Raw genomic sequence first — 12,630 nt, 5'->3', positions numbered from 1 at the left:
GATAATTAGAACACCGCACCCCCGTCCCCGATATCAACCTTGCCTTGGTAGATTTGGTGTTTATTTCACACCCTCACTACTCTTTGACAGCATATATAAAGAAACTGAAAGAGAGAACTGAAAGACACTTTTTGAGAACTTAAATATTAATCTTGCTCGTTATGTATTTGCGAGCAAATAAATATGTAAGTTTAGGCCCTTCCCAAGTTTCGCGCATATGCACTTGTGGTTTCAAACTTTTTAATATTGATTTTGAGGTAATCCAGCCTGCGTAGCAAGCGTTCCCCTACAAAGAGCTTTTCCGCATTCTGACCGCGCATGGAGCGATAGCGAAAATTCGACGAAGCAAGGTATGGTGGAGCTACGATCTCTCGCCCCACCACCCCCTGCTTCGTCGAGTTTTAGCTCTCGCTTCAATTAACGCGCGGCCAGGAAGAGGAAAAGCTTTTCGTACCCTTACTACACAGGCTAGAAGAAAACGTTTGCAGGGACCTGTTTGTTCTGATCGAGCTTTTAAGATATGAACGAGTCTCTGATAAGTGATTTGAGTCCTTTATTATTTAATGATACTACGTTACAAATTTAATTCTTCTGCTATGAAATTGCTTTTTTCTTATACAAAAGGTTTTAACTAGTATCAGCATCTAAAGCCCGAACAAGTGACTTGGTAATTCAGAACCTTTCAGAATTTCTACTATAAAAAGATCAGCTACAAAAGTCCCTGTCGACATAAAGGTCCAATACTGTCCCAGTTCGCCCGCGGAACGTTCCGGCTAGGGTGCGCTGGGTATGAATTACGGCTGGTTGTTCTTCAGGATGCTGCTTTCTCTCCTTGGATGTCTGGTTAAAAGCCATACAAGACTGTTATCAGCTTTTGTTATCACATGATTAGGTGCGCATTAAATATTAACAGTGCGGTAGCGAGATGAAGTGTTCTTCGAAGTCGTGATGAGCACGTGATAGAGCACGTGAGAACACGTGATCAGGAAGCGCAAAAACGCTCGAGGGAGCAAGTACCGTTCATGAAAGCGTCAGTCCCCGAGAATCAGTTGAATCTGCAGTTCTCGTTTCTTGGTCAGAAGTTACTTAGTCTTAGTGCGATACGGAAACAGCTCATGCTATTCTCTTATTGGACATTCTTCCCTGCAAGAAAACAGTACTTGCACTCTCGATAGCTGTTTAATGAAAGGTGAACAACACAAAAAAACGGGAAGAAAGAATGGAAACCAAAGAAAGCTTTTCATTTCTCGGAAAGAAGAGTGAAAATGTTACTCAGTTAAGATTAAAAATCGCCAAGCTTTCATTACGGTAAGTGTTTTAAACATAGTGCAATATTAGGCGCATTGTAATTTTTCCTTGTTGTTCTCGTTGTTGTTGCTGTTGTTTTGCGTGTAAAAAAAAAGCCCTTTTACAATTTTTTTCGTAACAAGGAAATATATGAACAAACAAAGCTAACTGAACTAAGTTTATCTGGCTAAACCGTGTTCAACTTTTTATACTTGATGCACAGTCTTATAACATAAGAAAAACACTATGAAACACAACTGGATTCATGCAACGAAATCAATTTTATTTTTCGGGAAACTTCACCTTACAATCACACAGATTCCAGTAAATGTTTTAATTGTGCCTTTAAATACGCTTTACCTGGATCATAAAATATATTTTTTGTTACTTTTGAATAATTCTTCTTCTTGAATTTAAATGTATAAACTTTTTATTAATTTAAAAAAAATTGATCTGGAACTTTTTAAAAAATAAGTTAAGCTTAACATCCTCTTTAAAATACTTCACCTTTTAATAGAAATAACTTGCAAACCCAAAATATGCAACTCTAGATTCTGTATATAAACATTACTTTCTTTGTAATTTATGAAAAAATAATCTGAACTGCAAGAAAAGCAATTCACCAACCAATAAACTGAAAATTGTGCGACTCTTATGGCATGTGCTCAGTTAATGTAGAGAGACCCTTTTCATGTATATGTGCCTTGTGTCTACAAGATGCTTACACTAGCTTCCTGGTGATAATGACCGATAACTGTAAGCTACTAATTCCTAGGCCTAGTGTAAAGTCTAAACTATCTTGCTTAGTCACTATTTTTGCCTAACCAAACTGCTATTCTATTGCTGTTCTACACCTAACCTAAAATGCTATTCTTTGCCAATCTGACAACCAGAATCAGAAAATATGTGGTATAAGTGTCTTCGAGTGTCTCGCTAATGTCTCACTACACAAACCAAGTACAGAAAGGCCACTTTTAACTGAACATAGACAACAGTCAAATCAATGCTAAACAGTGAACATCACATCACTGCTTTTACAACATTAGCACATGATGAAAAGTCTTCAAGGGTATCTGCTGATCAAAATGTAATACAGACATGTTTTTGTGACACAAACACGACTGATGTTTGGACATTCAGACTCATGAAAACTACACTAGCACATAGACAACAGTCAAATCATTGCTAAACAGCGAACATCACTTCACTGCTTTTACAACATTAGCACATGATGAAAAGTCTTCAAGGGTATCTGCTGACCAAAATGTAATACAGACATGTTTTGTGACAAAAACATGAAAGACGTTTTGACATTCAGACCTACACACAAATAGTGAACAACTCTCACCTTGTACATAATCTCAATATGGCTATTTCGTTTGACTGACTACTGCTCTCAAACAAATGACTCTACTTAAAAACTTTGACGTTACAAAATTCAAAGGGAAGAAAAGTTTAGTACTTTTTATCATGGTCTTACAAAGTATTCCATTACAATGGTGCCCGTAAAATGATTTCAAATTTGAAAATGTCATTCAATATCGACTGACATCATTCAATCAAAGATGTCTTGTCTTTCAGAACAATTCACACTTGCCTGATTGTTTAGGAAGTGTATTTTTCTCCTGTGGCTCAACATGCTTCAACTTGCTGTGGTCAAAGGTTTTCACTTCAGCTCTTGTCTCAGCAGCCTCCTCCTTGATTTCTAAAAACAACAAGTTATTGTGTTTGTTCTTGAGCAAGGTATTCCCCCTGACACTTAGATCAGCTCAGTTTTAGGGGGAAAGCACTAACTAGGCATGGGAAGCAGATTGCCATAGGGAAGGGGCATAGGCTGTATGTACTATGTTAGGTGTCTTGGTTTGGAAATGAGGGATCACTTCGGGAAAGGAAGGATTGGTTAGGGGATAAGATAGGAAAAGGGAGAATGCGTTACTAAAGGTGGAGGGGTGCAATAGTAAAAGGGAACACAGGCTAGAAAAGTAAGGGGATTGCAGGAGTTTCATTAGGGGCTGGGCACCAGGTAAATTGACCTGCTGCGAAGAAGATTTTGCCTTCCTGGTCGGACCATCTGGCAGGAAGTTTCTCTTCTGAAGAAGTTCAGTTCAAATAGTTTTGCCCACCTGTGAAAACCAGTTGTCACCCCGCTGAAAACAATAATATAAACCCCTGTCTTGGTTAGGCAATGAGATGTTGATACCTTGAGACTAAAGGAATAGGTTAGTGAAGAGGAAAATGGACAGGGGGGGGGGGGGGGTGCGGCGGGGTTGGACTAGGGAAAAAAAGGGAAAATGAAGATTTCAGGGGGAATTTTATGATGACTCAAAAGAATCCATGAAGAGAAACAGAACGTCTAGTGGTCTGGGAATTTTGTGAAAATAAAATTTCGTCCACCCTGTGCCACCATACCTTCCTTGGTAGGCAGATGCGTCTTATCTGTAGTTTCAACGTGCTTCAGTTTTTTTGCTGGGTCAAATCCTTCAATTTCCTTTAATTCAGCAGCCTTGTTTGGCAACTCATCAGGAAGAAGTTCCGCTCTGAGTGTCTGTGATGTTGGTGTCGGGTTTTTCTCTTCTGTTTCAACATGTTTTAGTTTTGATTTGTCAAATGACTTGACTTCAGCTCTGGAATCAGCCTTTTCCTCTTCGATGACTAATGAAAAGGAAACAAAAAATAATTTACTAAATAAATTCTAACATAATTACAGAATAAATTGCCAAATGTCCATAGATTGAATGTCTATCCACAATTTGATATTCTAGCTAAAGAGATTGAAGCCCTATTAGGGGTTTTTGGGACAGAGGATAGTCAAGTACAAAATTAATGGGATAGAGGATATTTGGGAAAAAAAAACTAATGGCATATGGAGATCAGATAAAAAGGGATATCGAGTGGGAGAATTCTTAATTTTTGCAGCTGGAATAAATGGGATTTGGGATATTGAGCACAGGGAGATCCCAGATTTTTCAAGCAAGAGTGGCTGGTGCCTTAGGGTTGCAGAATCAATGGAGCATGTTCCCAAAATGTTGCAATTTGAGAATTGGAGCTTAATTGAAAACTGTTTCACTAAAAATACTACCAATACCTCAAAGTGCAAATTACAGTGAGGTACCTTTCCAGTGAGTTTGCCTTTATTTCTGCCAAAATATTCACAACCTTTTCCAATTTTTAGCCACCCAACCCCTCCCTTCTGGGATATGGGGTACTCAGACCCCCTTATGGGGCCTTGAGATTGAATATTCTAGCTTACATGTAAGCCTGTCAACGCACCTAACTTTGTTGGTAACACCTCTTTTTGTTGGGTCTCGACATGTTTCAGTTTGGAATGATCGAACTTGGCAACTTCAGACCGATCAGGGAGTGTGTCTGGCATCATTTCTGCTCTGATATCTGAGGATATTGAGAACAGAAGGTGAATAAGAAAAATGCAACACAGCCACATTGAAAGACAACAACAACAAAATAGATCAAATGAAATACAGTTCAGCAGTTAGCAGTCACCCATTCTCGACACAAAGTTCTTCTAGTTACAACCCTTGGTTAGGAACAATTTAGCTGCTAAGTTGACAGTTAACTATGTTCACTTGCAGTAATCTGAAATGTCGGCTGTCTTCTCATTGTTAATCCTTATGGCACCCATCGCACCTCAGGTTTTAAGCACAAGAGGATAGCTGACACTTCAGACTATTACGTTAGTAACAGAGATGTTTTTCGTTAAAAAAAAAAAATTAAAACTAACCTCCCGCTCCAGGTAGTGAAACTTTTTCACTTGTCTCCACATGTTTTAGTTTACTGTGGTCAAACGATTTCACTTCAGCTCGAGAATCAATGGCTTCTTCTTTGATATCTGATGGAGATAATATTGCAGACCTGATTACTTCACAGTTTGAGAGCTCTTTATCAACTAACTTTTATTTAATTAATTAACAGGTTTGACTGTTTTTCATTGAGCTTTTCAAATCATGACTATAACTTCTTCTGGAAATGAGTTTTAACTGTTGTGCTATATGAATGTAAATTAGTGCTATAAAGTCTGAAATAATTAACAATTAACTAAATTTATTTTAATTTGTACAAAGAAACTCTAGACACACCTTCTTTTGATGGGAGGACTATTTTCTCTGTAGGATCCACGTGCTTCAGCTTTCCATGATCAAACTTAGTGACCTCTGAACGGTCAGGCAGGACATCTGGCATCAATTCTGCTCTGATGTCTATAAAAACACAACAAAGAAGTGGATTACAACAGTTTGCCTTTTTTGTTACTGGCATAAAAGGAATAAAGACAATGAGGAGGGGAGAAAAGCTGAATTGGTGGAGGAAGATGTTAGGGTCCAGGAGTGGGAAGGAGAAGCAAGAGCATCAGAATGAAGTGGAATTGACCAGGATAACAAGGTGGTGGAAGTTGTGGTGGAAGGAGGAGGAGGAGGAGGAGGAAGCACAGAAGGAGAGGGAGGATGAGGATGAGTGGTGGGAGGGGCATGAACTACAGTCAAACCCCTATTAAGTGGCTACCAACCAAATGGCCACCCCTGTTGGGCAGCTAGTAATCAAAGTCCCGCTGAGGGTTTTTGTATTGTTTTTACCTATAGTAAGTGGTCAACCCCGTTTAAGTGGCCACTATCAATTTCCGCGAGGGTGGCCGATTAATTGGGGTTGAACTGCAGTGGGTAAACCCAGTGTTTTGTCATGTAGGTCACCCTAACAATTCCCCACGAAGCCACTACTTTTCCTTGGAGGAGAGAGGTGCTGGAAGACTGGCATGCTGAGAATGAACACAGAATTCTCTATCTGGAATCCAACCCATGAAACCCATAAGGACACTCCATCCCTAACAATTAAGGGTTTGCATACAGGTTAAGTCTGAATGCCAGTCAAGTAGCTCATTAGGCCAGAGCTTATCCCGGTTTCTGTAACATGATGCAACTAAGAGTATTTCTACTCCCCCCTGGATGGGACGCTGGTCCATCACAGGATTACCCCTAGCATTTGGTCGCTGGCACCCATTTATACCCCTGGGTGGAAAGAGGCACCATGAAAGTAAAGTGTCTTGCCCAAGAACACAACACAATGTCCCCACCATGGTTTGAAGCTGGACCGCTCGATCTGAAGACAAGTGCACTAACCATGAGAACACCGCACCTCCCACCAATCAAAGGTTTAGACTTGATTAATAAGGAGAAATACCTCCAGCTCCTGGTAGAGTGTTCTCTTCTTTCGTTTCAACATGTTTCAACTGACTTTTGTCAAATGTTTTAACTTCTGCTCTGGAATCTACAGCTTCGTCATCAATGTCTGAAAACCAAAAAAAATCATCATCAAATAGCTTTCTTGGAAATTGATCCCCTAGTATTAGTGCACTTAGTTCAAGAAATAAATCCCCAATTTATTGATTTATTGAGTCCTTCAAAGGTGCTAAGAAAGTTGATCCATTTTACCTTGTTTACTTGGAAGCACAACTTTCTCTGTTGTGGGCACATGATGCAATTTGTTTTGATCAAACTGTAGGACTTCTGAACGGTCAGGTCGTTTTGATGGAGGCGGCATCCTCTCTGCAGTGAGATCTGAAAACAAAAAAATACTAGGTTATCAACTACCCACTTTCAATTGCAGCAATCTGCCTCGCTCTCAGAGCCAGCAGATATTTTCAGTTTTTCCAGTTTCCGTTGGCAATGAAAAGTTCAAGGAAACTTGTGAAAAATGGACAATTACATGTAGTTTCTCAAGTATCTCTTGTATCTTGAAGAGTATTTTTATTTTATACACCTGAAGAGAACAAACTTGTAGCAAAAACACAAGTATCCGTGGAAAGAATAAAATTTATGTTGAGGAATAACTTGGCACGAGTGGTTTACCTTGTGCAGTAGGAAGAGTTGTCTTTTCTTCTGTCTCAACATGTTTGAGACTAGTTTTGTCAAATTTCTTCACCTCGGCTCGGGAGTCAATAGCTTCCTCCGCAATAACTGAAAGAGTGATTCCATGCATTATTTATAACAAGTTTACGCACAAATTTTTCCCAAGTCTCTATCTGTCTGACATTGAACCCTCAATTTTCTTGATTACTGTTCTTCGTAGAGTGTAGTCTGAGGCAGATACAGGATTTTAGAGAAAGGAGTTCGAGATACGGACTGCTGAAGGTCATCCCCTCTAGAGGACTCCATGGGCATCCTCCCGCTCAAAATTTTTAAAATTGAGGTCCCTGGAAATGGGATTTCTGGCATTCTTTGGCCAAGTTAGCATGAATGTCTATTTTTTTAATTTGCAGGATCTGACTAAGCCCCCCAAAACCCCCCTCGATTTGCCCCAGGCAATGCAAGACTGAATACTTGCACTAACATCAGATGTCTCGGGAAACAACAGTTTTTAAAAGTCAGTGGCTTTGACAGATCAGCTCCACGGGTTGTAATAGGTAGATTTCAGCCTAGGGTCTCTTAACTATTGTCTTACTCTCAGGGCAGGGAAAAATTTTGAAATCCACTTGCCCAGTGAGCTAGTAAATTTCTGTGGCATGCTGGATCCAGTATATGACAGCCAAGATGAATGCAAACAAAGTCTGCTTGGGACTTTACATTTATTCATGCTGTCAGCTCCTGGTATCACTCATCTTCCAATCTCAAGTTTTTGACATAGCTTTTGACTGGAAATTATCATTTGTCAACTAAGATTGATTTCACTTGCCCAACAGGTCACTGAACTTCTATTTCCGCTTTACCAGAAGAAAATTTACTTCCCTGGGTAATCAGACTGGGATTTTTTCCAGCCCAGATTGACAATGGTATCAGAAAAGTCGACAAATATCTCCTAGTTGATGAAAATCTTTCTTCTCATCACCCATGTACAATACTTTGTGTTAAATTGTAAGAAGATTTTAAATGTTCATTACCATCTTTGGTAGGAAGAACATTGCTTTCCTTGGTTTCAACATGTTTTAGTTTGGTCGCATCAAATTTGGCAACTTCAGATACATCTGGTAGTTTGTCAGGTCGCATTTCTTCACGAAGTTCTGAGGAAAAGATAAAAAGTATACACATAAGGATATGAACTTAGTTTTACTGTACAGTATGTCAATGGTACCCTTGTGCTACAAAACTTATACCTACCATGGGGGTTTAATTGATTTATTTTTTAAAACATGCATATTTTGCACAAAAAATTTTTTTTCTACAAAACTGTGTTTTTCAAACCCGTAGTTTTTTTGAACATAAGACCAAATATGTAACATGCATGAAAAAAAATTATATATATATATATTACAAACATGTCACACTTGTTGCCAAACATGTGAGTAACCAAGGTTATATGTCAAGTGGCGGTAATATCAGTACAGTAAGAAATACATGTGACATGTTGATATATGATATATGATCTACAGCCAAATGAAAAGATGTGGCCCATGTTATATATTTTGGCTTTTAAAAACAAAACATGATAAAAAATATGATGCATATGACACAAGTTTTAAGTGAGAATGCAAACTTGTGGAAAACGTGTGATGCATATGACACAAATTTTGTCTATCATGATTAACGACACAAAGCATGGCAAATCTTGGTTCTGGTATTCATGTTAACAAATTAGTTCACATCAAGGAACTACTTCTTGTTGGACCTGAACACTCTTTGTTCAAAATATTTTGATACTGAATGCTGTAAACTTTAAAAGAAAAGATCTCACTTGGAAATAAATAGACGGAGGTCTCGCCAATCAGTTGTCTAGATCTTAGTCATCCCCTGGGGGAGGGGGAACCTTCTTTATTTCCATTTTGGTTTATTACTAGGTTTTTGATGTTTTTGTTGTTTTATTTTTTCCTTCAACTTGAATGAAAAATTTTGAATTAAGTTAAGAGAATCTAACTGTTTTGCAGAAGGTTCCTTGAAAGAAATGTTCCATCAGCCAAGCAATTATATAAAAGACAAGAAATCAATGATTCAGAGCTTTCTTTTGCAAAGAATTTACATAATAATATTAAGCTGCAGTATGCTAATTTTTTTAGTTACTATCATATAACCTTATATGGACTAAAAGTTGACTTTTAGCTTTAAACCCCATCCAAGCTATAAATAATTATTGTACTCAATGAATACAACAATTTACTGAATAAGTACTTTCATTAAATGTAATGGGGGAAAATGTTCAGAGCTATCTTACTCAATAAACTCATGAAGACTCTTGAATTTCAAGTAAGAAATTATTCTGTGAAAAATATCTGACTACAGATATGCAAATAACTATTAAAAATACCAGGATGGGGAAAACAAAAATATTGGATAGAGTCATAAATATTGCAGTGCTTTAGCGTACAAGAGGAAGCGACTACGCCTTAAAAGGGAAGATGAAAACACAGTAAAATTTTTAGCTACGAGATTCAAGTATGCAGTGTTAATTGCAGGATTGATTTTTATGCCCCAAGGGCAATTTTTGCTTGAAGGCTTCTCACAAAACAACATTGGTGCAGCATTACAAACAATAATTTTTTGACCTGTTGAGCACATGACGGTATAAAAACTCCACAACAGAAAGTAAATTTGAGCTTGGCTATTTCCGGAGTGAAAAATTTCGACGATTAAATCGACAATTAACCCATCTTACAAGTGGATGATCTAGTGCTGGCGAGTGTGGAAAATGGAGCTGAATGACAGCACGCAAGTTAGTAACGCACGTATTTTCTCTCATTTAGCGGAAAAACTTTTGTCAATGCATTGACACAGGCTTATTGTCTGATGGAAACAGTACGTGACGTTCGTATCTGGTTTCCGCAAAACAGCACGATCCTGCTACGCAGCTCACATGAGCTGTTTTTATGGAAAGTGAATTAATATTAAGCTTAAATAATCTCTGCTCAAAGCTAGCAAATGTTTGACCGTTTTTATTCCCGAGAAACTTCATGAATGAACATTATCCCACCTTGTGGCGTCGGAAGAGGAGGTTTTTTCTCCGTTGTCTCCACATGTTTTAGCAAGTCCTTGTTGAAAACTTCCACGCCAGAGAATGGCGCAGTTCTTTGCTCGTCCTCGATCGCTGCGGATATATTCAACAGAATAATATATGAATAATAATTTAAAGGGCCTACAAACTCAAAAACATAAAATTAACACACCTACGCTGTTAAAAATTTCATAGAAACTGAAATGAACGATGTTTTTTAATAAGGAAACTAACTTACTCGTTTTCGATGGCAGTGGGTTCTTTTCCTCCGTGCGAGTTTTCTTCAATTTTGACGGATCAAAATTCTTTATTTCAGAGCGATCAGGAAATTCGTCTGGCTGAAGCTCTTGTTTCAGTGCTACAAGATGCAAAATCAATGCATATTTCAGTCAAAACTAAGTTATACAAAGGCAACCTGCAAGCATGTAGAAACCTCGCAAAAATATACTGTAGCTGCAAATTTGATGCTGATCAACTTGGTTCGATCGTTCACGGTCTCTCGATGAAGCTTCGATACCCTCACAGCCAACAAGTTCGCCCACCATTTTAACATTTAAACTTTCTTGCACTAAGTTAAGCTTTTGAAATAAACAATGCAACTCAAATATTAGCGTGTAACCATCTGTCTTTCTGAAAGGAAGTCTACGAAATTCTTCAGCGGTGCAGAAGCCATGGAAGCTCGCGCTGCTAGCAGTCATTAAGCTGACTTACTTTCGTTCGAAGGCAGAGTATTCTTCTCTTCAGTCTTGACATGTTTCAGTTTGGAAGAATCAAACGAGGAAACCTCTGTAAGGTTTGGTTTATCCGCCATATTTCCCGAGCAGTAACCCTAGTCACAACCTCGTGAACTTGTTATCTAGGACTGAAACGAGAGCGATTTCTTTGCCTTGGCTTGCACAAGCGAATGAGGCCCGCCCCCATTTGGACACTGATACCATTACCATATAAGGAATGGCGTGACAAGCGACAACACAACGTGTTTCTGCAGTATTTTAAATACATCTTAGAGTGCTTGTCATTTTCTCTGATCTTTCTTTCTTTCTTCTCCTAAAATTGTTCTGTTTTTTCACTCAAGAATACTAGTTCGAATGTATGGTTAAAAACACCTGAAATTTATTTTTGCTGACCTGAAAGAGTGCCAAGAGTTTTGACGCCTGCACCAGGTGATTGTAGCAATAATACTTCTATTGAAATATTCTTAGCAACTTTTAATTAGTTAATACATTTTCAAAAAGCTTGAATTTCACCTTTTTGTGTTTTTATAAATGTAACATTTTATTCAAAGGAAAGATGATAATTTTTCTTATTATTTCATATTGGTTTTTATGGGTAAAATTCTGGGTAAAATACTATTATTTATTATTGTTGAAATATAGATTTTTATAACAAGAAAATATACCTTGTTTTCAATTTTCTTAATAATTCATCCTACTGTCTAGTTTCACTTATTATTTTCAGTATTCCAGTTCCTCAGATTTGTCAAAATTTCTACTCTCACGACATTCGCAGTACCCCTGTAGAGTAAAAATATATGAAAGAAATCTGATTTATTGTTCCTACATTTTTTTAAGCCCCTGACTGACGTGCTGTGTTGTACACCATGCATATTCAGGATAATAATATTGCTTTTATGTTAAGTAAAATAAATAACAATATTTAGAGAGAAAGCCACATCAGCCTTATATGGTTTTCATGCAGGTCCTCTATCCTGGTCGAATTGGAATTTGGAGAAGTTTGTTTTCGTGGAGGGAGGAAAACCGGAGAACCTGAAAAAAGACTCTTGGAGCAAAGCAAGAGCCAACATACAGCACACAGCTGGAATTAAACCCTGGCCACAAAAGTGGGAGGGAGTGCCCTCACCACTGCGCCATCCCTGCTCCCCACAAGTCGTTTTGGTGGGTTCAAATAATCTTCATTTTATTTGTCATACTGCACAACTAAGCCTACACTCCATATTGTCATTTAGACTTGATTTAACATCTAAGTGCAAAAGATTCGTATATTTGTGTCTTGGAATTTTTGTGCTTTGGAAGTCTTCAACGGATGAAAGGACAAGGCATACGTTTATGAATGACAATCAGCATGGAATTTAAGGTAGTTTGATATATCACGTCATGCCATAGTTATTGATCGCAAAGTTTACTTACGACCTCTGCATGGAGTTCAGGTATTTTCAATGACATCAGGTCAGTTATTGACCACTACGTTCATGTATAACAATAAGCACAGATTTTAGAGTTATTTACCGAACATAACATCATGTCACACATGCTATTATTCCTTTCACATGGACTGATAACTAAAGACAGGTCAAGCTTGCTGAACCCAGAAGTATTAGAAAATGTTTCAAAAAAACAATAAACAAAAACAAATGTGGAAAAATCAATGTACATAGTACTGAACAAAATATTAGACAGA

At 38.0% G+C, this 12,630-nt stretch overlaps 1 protein-coding gene across 2 annotated transcripts; it reads right to left on the bottom strand.

Annotated features, from left to right (window-relative positions):
* Positions 1-536: 536 nt before the first annotated feature.
* On the bottom strand, positions 537-11,120 carry LOC110039838 (uncharacterized). Of its 2 annotated transcripts, XM_020744988.2 has the most exons (13): positions 10,924-11,119; positions 10,451-10,570; positions 10,192-10,305; positions 8,171-8,290; positions 7,143-7,250; positions 6,726-6,851; positions 6,475-6,582; positions 5,382-5,501; positions 5,027-5,134; positions 4,558-4,677; positions 3,697-3,939; positions 2,885-2,992; positions 537-840 (listed from the first exon to the last, which is right to left on the bottom strand). In XM_020744988.2, the coding sequence occupies exons 1-13, from the start codon at positions 11,021-11,023 to the stop codon at positions 812-814; spliced, it is 1,524 nt and encodes a 507-aa protein (XP_020600647.1). In that variant the 5' UTR covers positions 11,024-11,119; the 3' UTR covers positions 537-811. The 2 variants fall into 2 exon arrangements, with proteins under 2 accessions (XP_020600647.1, XP_089152550.1); XM_089296424.1 differs by lacking the exons at positions 5,027-5,134; positions 5,382-5,501 and having other exon boundaries at positions 10,924-11,120.
* Positions 11,121-12,630: the final 1,510 nt, after the last annotated feature.

Source organism: Orbicella faveolata, unplaced genomic scaffold, assembly GCF_042242905.1.
Source record: "Orbicella faveolata isolate gen_17 unplaced genomic scaffold, um_ofav_v1 contig_27, whole genome shotgun sequence".
NCBI classification, from domain to species: Eukaryota; Metazoa; Cnidaria; class Anthozoa; order Scleractinia; family Merulinidae; genus Orbicella; species Orbicella faveolata.
The sequence above is the reverse complement of the archived record's forward strand: the minus strand, read 5'-3'. Positions and strand labels throughout refer to the sequence as shown.